Here is a 20,446-nt window from a genome sequence, read left to right as displayed (position 1 = left end):
AGGTGCCCAATGCATCCGACGAAGCTTAACATCAAGTGAAAGCCTCCGAGTTTGATGATAACGTTGTCCAGCTCAACTAGTCAAGTGCTAGTTTTGTATAATCACAAAAGCACAGGGAAACATAATTAGTTGGTTTATTTGTACTAGCTATATTAATATATATTAAATAGGCTGTGAAGTAATAATTTTTCTCCGGTTTAAGTTTCAACTTCGCTCTTTACTTCCCTCGGAAAAACTTTTTTTTTTATTAATACGCTTTAAACGCAGGGAAATGTATCTTTCAACTGCTTATACCTGCACCAGTAGATGGCACTGATAAGCAAAATGGTCTATGAAGGGGAGTATGTAGAGAAGAAGTTTTGTTGATGCAGGCCATGTCCTGATTAAGGCTCTGTAGTTCAGCTTATTTATAAGTTCGGTAAGAAAGAACCTACCCTAGCATTCATATCAATAAACTACAAATCTGAATGAGATTCTTTGTACGATCCGGATCGGAGATAACTTTCTATTTTCATAAGACTGCAGCTCGGTTGCCACAAGATGGCGTTGAGAACGTGTGTAAATGTAATCACGCTAGCTTGAAAAGATCTGGATGTATACTGAAAAAAGACAAACGAACGGACAAAAAAAAGATATCATGGTTATCACTTAGATATTTTGCCAAAAATAGCAAAATTTTGCCATTTTTTTACTAAAAGTGGATTTTTTCATTTTATTTGACGTTTTTAAGAAAACTAACGTCAGAAACGATTTCAGCTCTTAATTCTGATACAGCTAGATGTATCAACCACTCATTTCGTGACACTTCATTTTTTTATGAAAAATAAAAATAAATGTAACAAAAATAGTGAAAAAAAAACATTTTGCAACGGGTTAGAGATGGGAATTTTGGATATGTTGTTCAGCGCTTTTTTCTGGTCCGGATGGTGAAGAAAGATTACTTTATCAATTTGTTCCTGATTTGGGCATTTTTTTCCGTATTATTACTGTACTAGAAAGTACTTATCATGGTGTAGGCTTTGAGGCTGGTGATTGCCTTGGCTGTGTTAATAGACTTTGAGTCTGTAGCCGGGTTGGGGACTATTGTTAGTAAAGCTGGTGGTTCGGGGTTTTGTCTGGTACCTGGTAGGCTTGTGGGTCTTGATTTCCTGTTGCTGCTACTGGAGGTACTGCTGACTAGTGCAGGGAACAGTGATGAAAAGCTGGCGGGGATTAGAGGTCTTTTGGTGTTACTAGGTGATTGTAATGTCCATTGAGTCTCTAGTATACGACTCAGTATACGACTATGTATTACGGTATTAGTCGTCTGTACGACTATGTATTAGTCGTATGTACGACTATGTATTAGTCGTATTTACGACTATGTATTAGTCGTATGTACGACTATGTCTTAGTCATATGTATTAGTATACGACTATGTTACGAGGTTATCTGTATTTGAGACATAGCCTTCTGTTATTGGAATAATGGGGAACATTGTAATTTATGCATTTAGGTTAGACTTTTCATTCGTTGCTTTCGTTTTCTCCTTTGTATACTATGCATTTACTTGTTGTGTTTTAGATGCTAGGAGATGTGCCCAAGCCTGCGGCACTTTGTTAATTGGATTGGTTTGTCCTTGTATACTTTATGTGGCTTTGGCTGCCCTAAGTGCCACTTTGTTAATTGCCTGTGGTACTTTGTTAATTGGATTGGTTTATCCTTGTATACTTTATGTGCCTTTGGCTGCCCAAACTGGAATATTTGTCGGGTAGTCTGAGAATGTCCATCCATTAAAAAAAGTACAATCCTCCTTGTTTTTGAAGTGTTTATTACTGTTTTACCTAGAAAGTGGATAGTCTTAGGTGGAATGGCTTCTTCTTTGACAGTCATTAAACCATCTGTTAGTTCAGCTTTAGAGGCTTCGGGTGGTATTTTTCATACTAGAAAGGTGGTATATTTCGTTCTTTTTTCTGCAGGAATTGTTGGGTAGTTTGGTAGTGGCCCGTAGGATTTGTAGCCTGCGGGGTATTGTAGCCTGCTGTAGGATTTGTAGCCTGCGGGGGATTGTTAAAAGGCTTCTTCCTTTTTGATTTTTTTTTGTAGAGTGATGAACTCTGAAGATTCTTTTGTGTTGGTTTCTGGCCTTTCCTGAACTCTGATATTGTGTTGTTTTGGCTATCGTCAGACGTTTTGGTTTCAATTTCCAATGCAGGATTGGAGACTTGATGTGGAGAGAGTATTGCGTCTCATCGAGACTGACCCCCTTCCAGATCGGGGTAGGTTTTGGTATGGGCTTTTGCATTTAATCCAGGAAAAAGGTAAAAATAGGTACAGAGTGTTAAACTTAACGTGGTAAATCAATCAAAATACTTGACCAAAAAAGGATAATTTTCTCGAAAGGGTAGTTTAAAGGATAATTATTTGTATTTATTTCTATTCTTTCGTCCTCTTCGTCGAATTTTTCTTCTCAATTGTTTTTTTTTAAGTTACAGTTCTTCCTTCTTCTTTTCAATAAAAATTGAAATTTTTATTAATCGCCACGCAAATCGTAGCCTGAAAATGAACTTTTTGTGTTTTGACCCCCTCCCCCCTCCCCTACTCTATGCTCATGCAGATATGAAGTAATATCTGGTTTAATTATGTATATATCTAAAACACTAAAATGGAATGCTTTAGTTAAAGTGCCAATTTGGGTACTTTTCCAGCAAAAACTGTATCAGAAATGTCCTAACTCTTTGGAGGGAGGGGTCTTATATTGATCCCTTTCCCAAAATAAGAAAAAAATTACTGAACAATACTTAGTTCTTGGCTATTTAAGAGGTAAAAAAACAAATGGTCTACCCCTCCCCCCTCCGAATACAAGTTCAGGGTTCAACCCTGTCCATGGGATTCAAAATATTAAAAAAAGACTCGTGCCCTCATCCTTAGTTGGCCATTAGAGTACTTTTATTTAGCATTGAAAATTATTGGTTTTCTTTACAGCATGAATAATTTGGTCGGAGGCATGAGCTCAAGCACAGGAGCTCCAAATGAAGGAGGAGCTGGTTTGGATTCACTTTTAAGGGCGTAAGTGTTTTTTATTACTTTTTGTCAAATACCATGGTTGTTGATTGAAATCCAATTATATCCAGTTTCCAATGTCCTTTGGTCTATAGTAGGGGTTAGAATCCCCTACCATTTTTTTCTTTAAAAAAAAAAAATAAAGAACTAAAAAAATATCTAAAAAGTCTATAAAACTTGAATTAACACTCAAATTTAATGAGATAATATTTTTATCAAGCACGTCCAGCGTCTGTTGTATCAATAAAAAGTGTTCCATTACGCGTAGAATATTAGAATGTTTATTTGAAATAACGTTGCTCCTACGTTTGTTAAGTTACAGACGTTCTGCAAATAAGTACGGATCATATTGATGACTGCATTTGAAAATTTTTATGAAAATTGTAACTGGTCGTGTAATGAGACCTGGAAGTTATACCACTATTTATACCCTTTGATCAACAATCTAGTCTCAAAACCCTAATAATTTTATTTCTCTGCTAGCAGCAAAGCCTGCTGGGCGACAAGCATAAATAACAACAGAAACATACCCATAAACATCTTAGTCTGAAAAACTATTTATTATAATAATCAATAAAAAAATATTTAAGTCAGATAAGAAAAATTTACCCCCCCCCTCCTCCCATTGCGGAATATAATTTGAAGTCCCCTTACCCTCCTCCTTAGTAAAAAATTTCTTCAAAGTTTGAACTTGACCCCCAACAGACATGAGACAAACAGGATACATTTACTAAAACTACGTCTAAAATTCGTCACAAGTTAATTGAACATACTTATCAAGACCAATTGATTATATAGGACATTTTTATGATTCTAATTATATGTTCAATTAATATACGCATTTGATATTTGCAATGTTTTTGTATTTATATTCTTCTATGTTCATCTTTTGTTTTTGACGTGTCCATTTTACTGCTATTGATGAGAAATAAACTATTGAGCTCTGCATAACGCCCCGCTTGCAGGCAGTTTTTTTTATGTTGGTGACTTTGTGGACACCGGCACCTGTTTCGACTTTTGTAAGTTACACATACTCTTTGGGTCATACAAGTACGAGTTATACCCAGCGTCGCCAACACGGTATAATTGTACCGTTTTTGGTACAATTTAGAGGCCATGGTACAATGCGGTACATTTGGAAATTTTTGGTGGAATACAAATTTTCGGGTACGTTTTGGTTTTATTTACTCCTTTCAGACTCAGATATCTGTTGACGTTTTAGCGCAGATTATCTATTAGGTTTCACCAGATATCTCACACCTAGCAAAATACATAGGTCAATGTGTCCCTCAATTATATTGGCTATCTAACAAAACTCGCCCGCCAGCGCAATGTCATGAAATCTCATTGGATTGGATCGGATAACGCTCTGCCCTTGCAGTAACTGATATATGATAACTGATTTATAGACTAATATGGGTTGCTTTTGTGCTGTTGGAACTGTTTTGTAGTTCACTTATAATAAACTGAAGTAGCAAGTTCCGCAAGTTCCCCAGTCGTCCATGCTCCAATGCCATCACCAAGAAAGCCCATGTTATGATTAAATTAAAACAAGAGGGTAATAGCCAAGTCAAAAGATTCCAAATTCAAAATAGGGTCGTCAGTGAAAAATAAATAGCGAATTGACACCCATCAGTTCATGGAAATGATTAGTAGATTAAATTGATTCGTCAATAAAACCATTTTAGGGAACGGATTTGCGCACTTCCATCTTTTGTACAAACAGCATCTTCAGTTTTTCTTTTTGTTTTAAATTTGTATTAATGTGCATCTTGAATCTGTAGTATTTTTGCTGATTTTTTCTACTGCTATGCAACCTCATTGAAGTTTCGTCTTCTTCTTCAAGGAGATGGTTGAAGCATGGAAGAAAAAATGAAATTCATATCAAGTTAAAATATGGATTGGAGTGTTTTTGTTAGTAAAAAGGAATACAAACAAGAGAATAATATCAAAGTCATAAGGTTTTGAATTTAACATTGGGGAAAATTTGAAAATAAATAGTGATTTGAAACCTATCAGCTATGGGAATTGATAAGTAGATTAAGTTGATTCGTTAAAACGATTTCGAGAAACGGGTTTGCATAGTTTCATCTTTGTACAGGCACCATATTCAATTTTCGTGATTTTTTTTTTTTTTTTTTTTTTTTTTTTTTTTAATCTCCATCTTGAATATTCAATTTTTGGCTGATTTTGTCTATTTCTTTTTAACTTCCCTGAAGTTTTGTCTTCTTCTTCTTCAAGGAGATGGTTGAAACATGGAGAAAAAAAAATTAAATTCATATCAAGTTAATATATAGAGAACATTTTATTAGTAAAAAAGAGGCAAAACAAGAGTATAATAGCAAAGTCGAAAACCTTTAAATTTTAAAAAGGGGACTAATAAATTGAAAGATAAATAGTGAATTGACGCCCTTCAGCTATTGCGAATGATTATCCGATTAAATTAGTTCTTTAAAACCATTTTAAGGAACGGATTTGCATACTTCCATCTTTGTACAAACAGCCTCTTCACTTTTTCTTTTGAAATATCTTTTGGTTCTTTTTTCTGCACCTTGAATCTTTCATTTTTTTGTCGATTTTTTCTATTTCTGTTTAGCTTCATTAAAATTTCGTCTTCTTCTTTAAGGAGATGTTACAGCAGGGAGGAAAAATGAACTTCATATCAAATCAAAATATAGATTGGAACCTTTATTTGGAAAATAGAAGCAAAATAAGAGGCTAATATCAAACTCGAAAGGTGCCAAGCTCAAAAGAAAATAATCAAAAGTTAGATAAAGATAAGACACCTGTGAAAAATGCTGCAAGATTTGCATATTAAGCCGTTAAAACGACCGGTACCTTTCTCTTATAGCGCCATGTTGAGTTCTTCATCCATTGACGCACTGTAGAACCGGTTTCTTCGTTAGTTTCTTTCAGCTTAGCGTGAGACAAGACAAAGACAAGTGACAGAATAGATGGGAAATATATAATTTGGGCTATATATTTGCACATTAGGGGGGGGGGTAAAGTATTTGGATAGTGTGAAGTTAGAAAACAATTCTTACTTCATAAAATGCAGAATAATTGTACCTAACACATTTTGCATGCAGACTTCTTATACTTTACCTCCACCCTCCGTAATATACAAATATATAGTCCAAATTTGTTTCTAAAGTATTATATTTTCATGATATTTTTTGATATTTCATTAGGATTAGTCAGAGAAACAGGTTCTACTTAGATGAAGAATTTGACATAGGCTCTTTAAAAAAAAGTACCAAACGATCTTTTATATTTGTGTCTTTCACATCTTTCTTTTTCCCTGAAAACAAAAGCAATAATAGACGAATTATACAGCAATTGGATATTTTCCATGGGCGAATTATAGAGGGAAAATGGTACATGCGTACACCGAGATTTAAGTGCATTAGTCTATTAAAATTGTTGATGAATAATTTTATTGTCTTAATTGGCTATATTCATATTCTTTATAGGCTGCTTGCTAAACCGGTGCTACCAGATACTGGGTATAAAATGCAGAGCCATAAAAGTAAAATGGGTCAAATGTAATATTTTCCGCACAAAATACCATGAAAGTGCAACTTTTTACAAAATTTGTTTTGTAAAATGGGCTGATTCGAAAAATTCTTTACGCAATCACATCAAAAAATCACTCAGATGACCTATATGTGCCTGATATCGCAACACTGTGTTAGACAGCACTGGTATTGACGCGAAACTCCCTTGAAAAATAATGAGAATTCTTTTGTTACTTTCAGCGGTCAGCAACTTGCAGCTCAGATGCAGAATGCGAATCCAGATCTAGTTGAACAACTCAGAAGACAGATGGGTGGAGGAGAAGGAGGAGGAAATGATCCTTCAGGAGAAAATAGACAATAAATCCTGAATATACGACTAATGGGCAAAGGAGGCTGATGCATGTTTTTTTTCTACTCCTTTGATTAATACCCTCTTTGGATTTACTTTGAGACTTTTGATTTAACATTACAATAAAATGATTATTGTTCCAACTTTTATATTACTTCTACTTGTATTTCTATTGAAAAGATTCACTCAGTCCCCTATAAAGCCTATTAGGGTATACACAAAATAAGAAGCCACTTGGAATGGCGACGTTAAAATGAAAGCTAAACAGATATTCCGGTTCGGACCAATAGAAGTAAGACTAAACCAAAAGAACCCAATAAAGATAATCACAAAGATGGCTTTTTTCTAGTCTTGAGCTCGTCTTTTTATCGACAAAGTATTATCACGAATTTGATTTTTTCTTATCTAAGATTTTCTGGCTAGGAATTTTTTAGGGAAACGCACTCTTCTGAAACAATCTTGAGGAAACTACCACTGACATTGATGGTATTTGCATTATCTCGTTACTGCAGAACAACTCTAATAAAAATTGTGTGTCCCCTCGATCCATGTGTTATGCCTGTGTGTATTTTTCAACCATAATATTTACTCATACCATGATTTTATTTGCTCATACATCAATTGTTGACGCTAGATAGCTAGTGCTAGTTCCTAAATTTTCTTCTTATTGTTCTACACGTCTTCATTTTCGTGCAATTTTAATTCCTTTTTCTTTTGTTCCTTTTATGTGTATGCGATTAGAAATTACCGTTTACATAGCCTGCGGTAATAGCCGTAAAAAGAATTTTTCACGTTTGACCGCATTTGGCATTGATGGGTGCCCGGTATGCCCAAAGTTATCTACCCAAATAATTATCAGTTTTTTGCTTATTTGATCTTTTTCTTAGTCGCCTTGAGAAAAAGGACGTCAAATTCGTTTTCAATTCCTTTTGTTTGGAGAAAGAACGTAAAAATTTTTTCTTAGTATCAAATATAGATCTTGTATATTTTTCCTTTTTTCCCACAGAGGGGACGAAATGATTAGCAAAAGCTAGAAGCTCTCCCCGTTCGCATGCGAGTCCAGGGGACTATGACACGGTATTCTATCTGAGACTACAAGCGGCCAAGCTTAATAGGTTTAGGTATCAACAAGGGAAATAACATCATTTTTATACAATCCTAAAAAGGGCTTATGCCAGATTTGTCTCTCATTCAGACTATCTGTCTTGGCTTTTTCTCCAATTAGCCATGGTTTAATGGCAACTTGAGTTTTGCATATAAGTCCAGTCGACATTGTCCGTCATGAGTCAACCCAAAAATCTCGATCATCTCGATCGGGCGTCTTCACAAGCATGAACAAGTCGCTTTGGAATAGAAATGAAATTAGCATCAAAGCGAAGATGAACGTCTACAAGGCAACTGTTCGATCAATCCTGCTGTTCGCCTGTGAAACTTGGCCTTTAAAGGCCGAAGAAACATGTTCGCTAGAAGTATTCGACCATCGCTGCATGAGACACATACAACGGGTCAGCCTATGGTCTCATATCTCAAACGCTGAGGTTCGAAGGAGTTGTGCTCAGAAGGCCCCTTTCCCGGTAATCATAAAACAACGACGACTGAAATTCTTGGGACACACTATGACGACCAACTGGAACCATGTCCAGCGATGTGCTCACCTGTGACCCCCTTCCAACTTGGAAACGGAGACCAGGCGGACAAAGAAAGAATCTCTGGAAGACATTCAAGAATGAACTGGAACCTTGGGGTGGCTTCCGCCGACACGGACGTCATTGGGATAAGGACTGCTAAAGATTGCAGAAGAGGCTGCTCCTGACACATTGTGTTGGACTACGTCAGTTATCCCATCGCCCATTGGTGCCGGGCAGGATGGATCATTCGCCGAAAGTAAGTAAAAAGTAAAGTAAATTTCTATGACTATCCACCTTAGGTCTGCCCTAAGATGGATGGATGATAGACTATCTATCAACAAGGGAAAGTGACATCACTTTTATAAGATTCTGAAAAAGGCTGATGCCAGCTCTGCCTCTCACTCAGACTATCTGTCTTGGCTTGTTCTCCAATGAGCCATGGATATATGGCAACTTGATTTTAATTCAATTTTAATTCCCTCGGGGATTATTATTATTATTATGGGTTGACTCGCAAAGCAGGTTCGATCCTCAGACCCGAAAGACCGATTACCTTCATCCCTCCTCCAACCTAATAAAACCAATATAGTATAAATAGTATATGGTGCCCCCTTCGACGTGGTATTTTGATATAAGGCTTCCCCATATCTTTTTTTCCTTTTGGAAGATCTGTCCTCGGTAGTGTCGGCGTGTCCACCATTGCCCTTCCCCCTCCCGAGAACTCCACACGCCAGCCAACGCTTGCCCCTCAAAAAGAGAGGGGAGAGTACCTCACTAGTCATTTGCGGCAAGCGGTATTTGATTCTTAGAACCGGTACTAGGAAGAGAACTTTTTTCTCCCATCTTGTATTACTCCTCAAGGGACCTTTTCTCTCGCCATGGATAGCGCTGGATATCTCCAGGGGATCAAACCCCATCCCTGGTATGATTTCGGCAGCCATTAGTGGTCAGACGCTGAATAGGCTGGTCAGTAGCTGAACAGAGACTGAAATTAGGAGTGGTAGGCCACTATCTGAGCCTTTTACTCGAAGGAACACCACGAGAAGGTTGGCATTACTACCTTCTACCCTTAGGGATAGTTTTGGACTCCGCCTCTGGAACAACTTTGAAAATAACAGATTAAAAGCAGCAAATCAAAGCTCGGCATAATAGCTTACCTTTTAGGGACATCAGGTGATTTTTCTCAGCAAAGATACATTTGAAGGTCGAAGTATCCAGTAATGAAGAATAAAAAAGCAAAGAAAAGAAAACGTTAAAGGGGTTTTATAAGGCCAACAAAAGTAATGGACGAAACAAAATGTTCGAAAGGACAGTCGTCTCTCATCTTCAGCGCTATAAGAAAAAGTTAGAAGGAAACAAGGTCCCATTTTCTGAATGAAAATGGGAACGATCTATCAACTAAAGAATTCAATACCCCTCTTTTAACGGCAGGATGATTAGAAGCATAATTTACCGCTTACGAAAGACGAAAATCAGGTTCTATCAAAATGACTAAAATTTTCTATCACACCCTCAGATATTCCTAATAGTCAAATTTTTCACTATACGTGTGTGTTCACTGCGTTTTCTTGACTTACAGATGTCTTATTTTGAAACTGGTACCCAATATCTCTAATAAATTTTGTGATAGAAAAGCGTATTAAAAAGTTTACTCAGATAAAAAGGAAAAATTGTATATCTTGGTCTTCCTTATATAGAAAGTTTCAGACCAAACTGCCAGAAATCTAAAGAAAACAATATTTTTATTGATTATAAACCTGATAAGACTATTAAATCACAAAGATACTGTCCCAAGTTTAATAATTCTGGTGTCTATAAAATTCCTTACTGCATTTAAAAGGTGATTTTTAAAAATGTGACTCTTGTTTTTTTTACGAGAAGCTGATAGTTTATTCATCCCTAGGATAAATCCTGTGTCACTTTCACAATCACTCCTCTGACAAAAGAAGCAATTAAAATTAGATAGTATCTGACGTAGTATTTTTCTGAGCTAGCGAATTGAGCTCACTTACTTGGCGAATGAAAGGGATATTTATCAATTTTATCAGTTTAGTCCATGATCTAGTAATGTACGAATAGAATTTTTTGTTTTTGTTAATCGTAGATTTTGGCGAGTGGATCGATTTTGAAGAAAGGGCTTTGGACTTTTCAATTTTTAATTCTTCTGATTTTTCTTTGCATCTGTTTGATGTTTTTTATGTTTCTCCACGTTGTTTGAATTCTATGGTTATTTTTCAATTCTTCCAATTTTAGATTTTATTTGCTGTTTTTCCCGTTTGCTTTCCGTGCTGTTTGTTTTATCCGGTTTATTTCGTTCACATTTTGGTACAGAAAATGTGAATATTTCTTTCTAAATTTCTCTTATATTACTGAAGAAGAGAGGCGTTTGTCCTTTCTAAATATCCGTTATGTGCCGCCTAATAATTTTGTTGGCCATATCAAACTTCATTCTCGCCTTTTTTTTTCTTTGTTATGGCAAGCCAATGTGGTTTACGAAACTATCTTTGTATCCAGTGACTTGCGAATTCTAGATCATTCCAGTGAATTCGTCAAAAATGGTAAGGTCCTTTTCACACGAAGGGCAAACAAGGATTTTTCTTTTCAGTCCCCCCACATCCATGGGCGTAGGCAGCATTTTGTCTAGGGGGGGGGGCAGTCGATAGTGTGATAGAGGGCCTTTCATCAACTGCTTTTTCAGCCATATATAATTTAAACTTGAAGGTCTAGGGGGGGGGGGGGGGCGGCTGCCCCCTCCCTACGCCCATGCCCACATCTAGAGGTATCCTTACTGAGCTCGTTTTTATTAGCACACGAAACAATGTTCTATGTCATGATTGTCCCCGAGTGGGGGGCAGTTAGGGCCATTTTTATGGAGTACCCTGGGCAGGTATGTTCTTCAGCTTCCCATTTTGGTCTAAAATACTATTTCCCCCTCAATTCTACTAAAACAGCGTTTCCTTCTGTACAAAAAGAGGATTGAATTCTTCTATCCTGTCAGTCGTATTTGTTTCAGTTAGGTATGCTTATATACATGCTCTGTACTCATTTTCCTTAAATAAGGTGAAATTTAGCCGAGTTGAAACAAAATTTTTTCTAGGCCAAAGCGTTTTTGCCACTCCGTTTTTGCGAGATTTTCGGGAAAATCCCCGAAAATTCGGGGACAGGGGATGCACTGAACAGAAAGTAACTGATGAGGCAAAAGTAATGAAAGAGTGAGGCTATACCGAACTCTCAGCTGCCATTCTTGGGAGACATCTAGCAGTTTATAAGTGGCTACGAAATTCCTGTATTGTTTTCAAGTCACTTTTCTTTGAATAAGCAGCGCGGCGGGGGAGTCAAGAAAAAAAAACACTGAATGATAATTTATTACGCTTCCTGGCATTGTGCGCCCGTAGGCCCGTGCCTATTTGTAAATCCTGGCCTGCGAGTGTCCAGCTAGTTGAGTAAAACCCTAGAACTTATTTTCTAGGTAGTTTTTTTTCCCGTGAGTGAAGGAGGCAGGAGGCTCTCAAACAGACTTTAAAAAATCACTGTCCCCTCCTATGTTCGTTAATTTCCCTAATTCTCCACTGTGGCCTAAATGTTATATTCAGAAATGAAAAGAAGTTTCAGTACTAATAATGTTTAATTTCCAAAGAAAAAAATTGGTTCAAAGCTTCTAGCAATAAATTTCAAAAGGCACTATAATATTTAATGGGATTTCAAAAATCCAAATAACAAGAGGGTAGTAAAAGGACGGTTAGTAACCGATCAACGAATTGTCATTAGTTAAAACAAGGAAAAATATAAACGCCATTAACGATAGTAAAAAGCTTACAAAACACATTCAACTTGTTGAAAAAACAAAAAGAGGAATCAAGAAAATGGAAAAATAAATAAATATAAGCGATAAAGTACTATTAATATGAAAGGTAATTTATTAGGCAAAGTAGAAAATGTTATTTTTAAACACAAATACTAACTAGGCTATTTTCGTGTTTGATATAGAGTTTTTGTGTCTCAGCAAAAAGGCTAATAAGGGCGTGGAATAGTTGTTATAGATCATCTGAAACGATAGTACCAACAATCCGGGACTAAATCAGAAAGGATGAGGGGAGGGGAAGAGAATCGCACTTGCTTGTACGATTTATTTTCAAAACTCGACCGTTAAATTTTATGAACTCATAATTTTCCTTTCGTTTTATTTTTTATTTTATGTTTCTCTTCTACTCTCAATTCCCGACTGAGATATTTTCTTTATTTTACTCATGTTTACATTTCTATGTTTTATTATTCTACTTCTCAGTTGAAAAAGAAAACAAGACGTCGGACAGGCAAGGCCGACAAAACTAATTACAAGATAAGATCCCCTATATACTGGACGTTAATTTGCTACCATTCAAAGGCTCTTACGAGGTAAAAAGGGGGTTCACCTACACACACACATTATATATATATATATATATATATATATATACTTAAGCAAAAAGCCTAAAAATCTGTTAAAAAGTTTTAGCAAAATTTTAGAAAAAATGGGGATGGTAAAAACTAAAAGGATTTTTGCAGAAAAACGTCACGTTACCGGTCATTTGCATTATTTTGAACTTTTTCTCTTCTAGGGGAGATGATCCCCCTCTCCCTTCTGAGCTTCAGTTCTTGACAAAAAAAAGAGAGGGAAAACAAATTTGGATTAACTGGGAAGAAAAGGGGAATAATAAACAAAGGAATTGTCATTTCACACAGATAAGAAGTGTTTAAAATTAAGTTCAAAATTGGGATATGGTTATTGCTCCAAAGGCCTGAAAAGTTGTAAATCTATGGCTCTTCTGGCATATTTCAGAATTTATTGGAATAAGGCGTAAAAACTTAGAAAGATGATGGCAAAATCTTCCATTTCTGATTTTTACCAAATCATATTGGTAATTTTATATATCTCTCAGGACATATTATCAAAGTCACAAAAAAATGGACGTATTTTACCCCTCCAAGTAACTTCACGAAACAACCGCTGGGCAAAGAGTAGCAACATTAACAAACTTTTTTTCTAAATATGTATATATATATATATATATATATATATATATATATATATATATATATATATATATATATATATATATATATATATATATATATATATATATATATATATATATATATATATATATATATATATATATATATATATATACGCGTTTCATATACCAACAGTATATAAAATGCGTCATGAAATTTTACCAATATATATTATTAATGTCAGATTGGTGAAAAGGAAACAATGGCACCTTTTCCGCAGAAATTTCTCGAAAACATATTCCTAACTTACCCTCTGGTAAGTACTAGAAATCTCCAATAATATTTACCAGTCTTCAATCTTTTAGAATAGTATATGCAATCACAGAGCAAAAAATTTACAAACGTCTTAATTATAAAACAAATAACACCAGCTTAAAAGTGCAGTCATAAATTGGAACCTTCTCCTTAGTAAAGATGTAAATTTCCTAAGTAGAAATGATCTACACTTTCGAAAAAGTTAAAATGTTTTTCTATTAGTGCAATTCGTTTGTATATACACTGTACTTATTGTAATAAAATTCATGCTAGAAATATTTCATTTTTGAACATGTTGGAACATTTCCTCCTATAAAATTAACATTAAAACCTTTAAGGACTATAAGTTTTTAGAATTGGAGTGTATTAAGTGCGTTTTGTCACTTTTTTCCATTTCAAAAATATTTGTATTTCATTCCGCGTTATTAACTCGACAGAATGGGGAAATGTACCGAAATAGACGGTGGAAAGTTGACAGAGATGAGAAGGTAAAGATCGAAGATTGAAAAATACGCAATTATTTCTGTTCATTTTCAATTTTTGTTGATCCTTACTTTCAGTTGGAAAAACTTGTTTTTTTTATATTTAATTAAATATAAGACGAGAAGAAAGCCAGTTATAGATTAAGCCCAATAACGGAAAATGCTGCAATTTTTTTTTATATCCAAGCAATCAAAATTCTGAGATTTTACAGATACAATTTCCGCCCTCTAACAGATGAAAATTCAGAATAAGCTAAAATTCTTTTTTTATTAGTTTTAAAGATTCTATGGAATTGCATATTTTTTCCCAAAAAAAGCAAAATATCCTCTCCTAAAACTAAAGCCTGATTTACCAAATCAAATATATAGTCTCATTTTCTTCTATTTCAACCTTTACTATATTCTCCGCGTTCAACAAATCTGAATTATAACCATTTATTCTTCCCGCTTTTACTGCGTACATTATTCATTTTCATTTTTTCTTCTTTCTGTTTTTGGCTTTATTCTTTGAAAATATATATGACTTTCATTTTTTTTTTACAAAAAGATACCCTAATTCACATATTTTGAATTTAAATTTCGGCGGCAATGGGTGAATTCCGTGGAAACTAGGCTAATCACATATTACTTTAACACCCTGCAATAACTTTTTAAAAGATTCGAAGCACTTTTTTAACCTAGCTTTGAAAAGCATCGCTGAGTTGTTTTTGAATATCAATGTATGTGCAATAACCTTTACAGCATGGTTCAAACTTAATACGAATCTTATTTTACTTAAAATGAAATTTCCCCCCTCCTCCCCATGATAGTCATTGGCTAAGTTTATGCATTTGTTTTTATTGCTGAAACATAACAAAAAACAGAGATGTTTGAAAATAATGTTGCGAAAAGTGCCGTGAACTTTGAATCAACATCATCATTTACTGAAAATGTCGTTTTGAAGGTGGCACAAAATATAATGGCATGAGAATATCTTTTTAATCAGAGTACTTTGGGACAGGGGATCCCTAATCTCTTTTTCCCTCATTATAGAAGAGATAGTGTCAATATTTCCACCATCGAGTTCACCAATCCCAAAAACACCAGCACCCAGATTCACTTGCGCTTGGGCAAAAAGACACTCGTCCTTCGAAAGAGAAGGGAGAGTCATTCAGTTATCACCAGGCCTCAGCAAATACCACATCCAAGTGGCTATTCGTGCTATATATATATATATATATATATATATATATATATATATATATATATATATATATATATATATATATATATATATTTTTGGGGAGGAGGGTGGGTCTGGAGACAATGAGCCCTGAACCTCGTTTAATCGAAAAATAACTTCTATTCCTTAAAGTAATAGTAATTATTTCTCTTCTTTTTTTATTGGGCTAATAAATAATAACTTAAAAATCCAAGAAAGGTTTCCAATTTAGAAGCACTTAGAAGATATATTCATATTCTAAAAAAAAAAATATCAAACATCGGCAAATAAGTAAATACAATTACTTAAAATCCTAAACCTCAATAACACCAGGACCCATAAAAAAGAGGTAACATCTATAGCATATTTTTGCCTTTGAACTACGACACAGCCGTTAGAGGAAAGGCCTGGGGGACAGAGAGCACTATCCTCAAACCTGGAAGATCGTGTATTAAAATAGGCACAGCAAATAGGCATGCCCCCCCCCCCAACGAATTTGAAAACAATTTTTTCAATATGTTATATTCTTCTTTAACCACTTCACTTACACCCTATGCAAAAAGACACAATCAGAGGAGATGCTTTAAGGTTAAAAGCCTCCTCTAACAACTTAAAATATGTTTAAGTAAAGGATGATTGTAAAACACCAGCTGTAAGTAATTATCTATATTGTCCCACCCATTTTCCGTCTTTTTTTTCAAGAAACTAAACAACAATTCAGCATCGATGTTAAACAATGTAGCTCATACGAGCCATAAACATCCACGATATCAACCATATAATTCCCCCCCACTCTCAAATGCATTAAAGTCTTCGAAAGGAAACTCTGATTGCATCCTTTCTTCTGAAAAATACTCAAGACAAATTTTGTATATAAAAAAGGGTAGAAATGTGTTTTAAATAATAATTATTAATGATATAATTTATTATATCATTAAATTAATTATCATTATATCAGTCCAGTTAAGTAGCTATAGTCTAAATAAATTCAAATTTCCTTTTTGATGGGTTCTATATAAGTCACTAATAATTACAAACTCCAGAAAAAAAGCACCGAATTAGAGGCAACTTACAATCAAATATACAACCAAACACAAGGACATGGGTATAATTAAAGAGTATTATAGAAGCTACTAAGTCACCAAGTCACAGGATACAGATTAACACTTATATATGTCTGGATCACACATATACTTAGGGGAAGATTCTCCTACATCACCACATGGATTATTCCCCCCCCCCTTTCTTTCTAGATATTCACTTTCAACACCCATCTACTTCTGTGTAGAGATGCAGACATTTTTTGTTTAATAATAAAAGGTCTGTAAAGTAAATAGATTATATATAATTATATATAATAAATTATATGTATATAATATATCCCCTACTGGTATAGCCTATGACTTATAAATGTATGAATACATCTCGTATGAATACATGTCAGGAAAGCCTTCAACATAGGTATGAGTAAGCCCCTCTCCCCCCCCCCCACATTTCTTCGCTATTTTGGATTCAAGTACTTTTTTATTGGCTACACTGGCATGAATTTATGGGGATAGGACGGGGCTAATTATACTTTTCAAAATATGGGGGCGGGGGAGGGGATAATTGCTTTTTCTCATGAAAAAAAAGGCATTTTCGCATGAAAGTACAAAAAAAGTATCTTCCGAAACCCAGGGGAAGGGATGCCCCTCCTTCCAATTCGCTAAACAGCACGGTTTTATAAGTATCAAACAGGTAAGCTAAAGTGTTTTGTTTGTATGGAACATCTCTGAAAGGCTATACTAGTGTATTAACTGATCTATAATTAATGTCCAGGTTCTCTCCTCTCCCTAATGTTCTGTGTTCATGCATGTTTAGATACAATTCAAATTGCGAGAGCCCCGCCTTGCGTCTGAACTTTGCCAATCAATATAAAGCTGGCAATTAAGGGGCGTGTACTTTTGAATATGGCTTTATTCTGATTGGTTGGAATTCAGGCGCGATATATAGCTCTTGCAACTACACACATAAGAAACCTTCAATAAAGTTTAAAAGCTTTATTTGAAGAGCCCTAAATAATTTTTGAAAATTGTTGTATTGGTGTTTTTGTTGTTTTCTGTTAGTGGAGACATTCATGTAAGTGTGCGCCCTCATTCAAGTGGAGGATTTTAGCGGTATTAATAAAGAAACTATCTTTTCCCCCTTTTCGGTCCTTTTTCACACAGTTCTTTTTTATTTAACACATAGTTCTTTTTTATTTAACTCTTACATTTTTTTTTAATTTCCTTTCCAAAAAAAAAGATTGTCTGAGTCAACAATTACTTTCATAAAGAACGAAAAAACTAGATTATTCAACTACATATAATTTAGTATTAAATTTTTTGCTTTTAGTTTTATTAAAAAAAAACGTTGTTAAAATTCTGAAAAAAAAATAACAAAATGTCCAAGGCCCCCTATAATTATGAACAAGCGAGTCAATACAAGTAAAAGGCACTGTTTTCAGGACTTTCCGGGGTCTTAGCATAATTTTAAGTATTTATGGAAAAGTGACGCCAATTTAAGAAAATGGGGGGAGGGGGCAAATTAATATTTTTCAAAACCTAGGGCGGCAACTTCGTATTTTTTTTTTTATTCTCTCCAATGCAAATACCATAATAGGGACATATTTGAATGAAAATACCAAGCGCCCCACACAGAGAGGAGGGATAATTGTTGGCACATACACATACGTAGAATTTATTACCGAAGCATTTTGAATGGGTCACGGAATATTTCCGGCAAATACGTAATACTTTGTACAGCCTTAAAATAATTGACATTTATATAAGGCATTTTTCAAGGTTACGTTAAAGACACAGAAAATGATTATGCAGGCAGTTATTTATCCTTACAAGGATGCAACATACTCATTGAAATATCGTAAAGGAATTAATGTTTCTACCCGCCGAAGACGCTCAAAATATTCCTGCAGGAAAATTTTGTCAGTAAGATACCCCCTTGGGATTGGATTGCTCTTCAACTATGATTTTATTTTGACATATTTATATTTTAATTTCCGTACATTCTGGGTCCCTCCTTTCTTTTCGCGAATGGTTAAACTGGCCCAAACACCAAAATAAAAATTTTCCCTAGTTTTTGTATTTGTTCATTTGCTTGAGAGTGGAAATGTTGATTAAGTGCATTACAATAATTAAGCAAACTGGACAGATATTAAATTCCTTTTCGCCATTTTCTGTACTCATTCAAACATGAAATGAGGTGTTGCCAAAAAAGAAGAATCTGAGATAGATTCAGATACATACACAGGCGGGAGACGGGGAGTGTCTCTGGCCACTGCCACTTAACACATCAAGACATTCATAATATGTCCAAAAGTCTTTTATGACTTATATCATTTGCACAATTCACCATTATTTTGAATTTGCCCCCCCCCCAAAATCAACATGAATTCTAGTGTATCTGAATGATAGAGCTAATGGTTGGATTTGCGAATGATGTTCATGTGCGTTTACGAATATACTGGGCACCTCGATCTCGTAAAAAAACATAAAACTTTCACGAAAAGAATCTGATCAAAGAAACTCGTCCCAAACATTATGATTAAAGGCTTAAAACGAAATAAAAAAGTTAAATTATAAACACAACTACCAACAATCTAAAAGAATCTACAACGGTTGGTACTAATTTCTTCTTTTTTGACACTCAAAGGAAAGCAGTACACAGAGGGAAAGCTTATAAATATGCTGCAATTTCAGGGGGGGGAGACCACAAGCCCAAAGGATTCCCTCCCGCGTACGAGCCTAGTCGTACACACTTAAACTTATTTTGAATACTTTAGCTCTCCCTATTCATAAATAAAAAACAATTTTTAACACTTAATTTAACACCTCCAGGTCAAAACCTCTCAGGGGAGGTAGAAAAAACTTTAAAAATCAGAACACAATTCTGATTGATATTAATTTAGAGGCTAAGAATATTTTACAGGATATTAAAAAGGAAAACTATACAGGCACCAAATATTTACCTTAACTCCAGAATATCAGATGCTACAGAAAAAAAAAAATCATGTTTAAACACCGCTCTGAAACCCGTAACATGGCCATTTGGCACGGAGCAAATTAACCCATGTCCTACTTTTAATTAGCATCCGCAACCAGATAGAAATATCTCCCTCAAAAACTGTCAAAACATTCCTAAGCATCAATGTATTTGTTCCACATAGTTGGCGGGTATCATTCCATTTTGTCCAGTTCGTTTAACAGTTCCAGTCATCCAGCCTTCATCGATCGCTGTACAATTTATTATGATGTCGCCATCTAAGAATGATACTTCATCAGTATCCTGCGCGTCATAATCGTACATTGCCCGGAAAGCTTGCTACAGAAAAGAAAAGAAAAATTGAAATAAAAAGAATAAGTTACTTATGTATTATATGCTGTACTATAACAACGTACCATAATAGAAAACAATATGCATATTTCTACAAAGAACATAGAAAGAAAATATAAAGAACATAAGAAAAAAATTGAAAGAATGCAAATCGATATGTAAAATGAAAAATTAAAATCATTAAGCTGTAATCACCTAAGAATGACACTCAGTGCCCTGCGCGTTAAATCGTACATTGTCCGGAAAGCTTGCTACAGAAAAGAAAAGAAAAATTGAAATAGAAAGAATAAGTTACTTATATATCCTATGCTATACTATAACAAAGTACCATAATAGAATACAATATGCATATTTCTACAAAGAACATACAAAGAAAATATAAAGAATATAAGAAAAAAATTTAAAGAATGCAAATCGATATGGAAAATGAAAAATTAAAATCATTAAGCTGTAATCACCTAAGAATGACACTCAGTGCCCTGCGCGTTAAATCGTACATTGTCCGGAAAGCTTGCTACAGAAAAGAAAAGAAAAATTGAAATAGA

General features: G+C 34.8%; 2 protein-coding genes across 3 annotated transcripts in view; one reads left to right on the top strand and one right to left on the bottom strand.

Moving 5' to 3' along the window:
- LOC148943043 (small glutamine-rich tetratricopeptide repeat-containing protein alpha-like) overlaps nucleotides 1-7,058 on the top strand; it is a 32,411-nt gene extending 25,353 nt beyond the window's left edge. Inside the window, exons 5-6 of the mRNA XM_089102237.1 lie at nucleotides 2,965-3,048; nucleotides 6,801-7,058. Coding sequence (XP_088958363.1) covers nucleotides 2,965-3,048; nucleotides 6,801-6,921 — 205 coding nt within the window. The 3' untranslated portion in view covers nucleotides 6,922-7,058. The remainder of the gene's footprint in view (nucleotides 1-2,964; nucleotides 3,049-6,800) is intronic.
- Nucleotides 7,059-13,668: 6,610 nt separating this feature from the next.
- Nucleotides 13,669-20,446, bottom strand: part of Lasp (LIM and SH3 domain protein Lasp) — a 166,280-nt gene continuing 159,502 nt past the window's right edge. The window contains exon 9 of one of the 2 annotated variants that reach the window (XM_089102537.1): nucleotides 13,669-19,889. In XM_089102537.1, coding sequence (XP_088958663.1) covers nucleotides 19,713-19,889 — 177 coding nt within the window. In that variant the 3' untranslated portion in view covers nucleotides 13,669-19,712. The remainder of the gene's footprint in view (nucleotides 19,890-20,446) is intronic. The other variant, XM_089102538.1, reaches the window with a different exon arrangement.

Source organism: Artemia sp. Qi Xiang Cuo, chromosome 16 (assembly GCF_049724085.1).
Source record: "Artemia sp. Qi Xiang Cuo chromosome 16, ASM4972408v1, whole genome shotgun sequence".
NCBI classification, from domain to species: domain Eukaryota; kingdom Metazoa; phylum Arthropoda; class Branchiopoda; order Anostraca; family Artemiidae; genus Artemia; species Artemia sp. Qi Xiang Cuo.
Note: the sequence above shows the minus strand (reverse complement) of the source record. Positions and strands in the feature narration are given on the sequence as shown.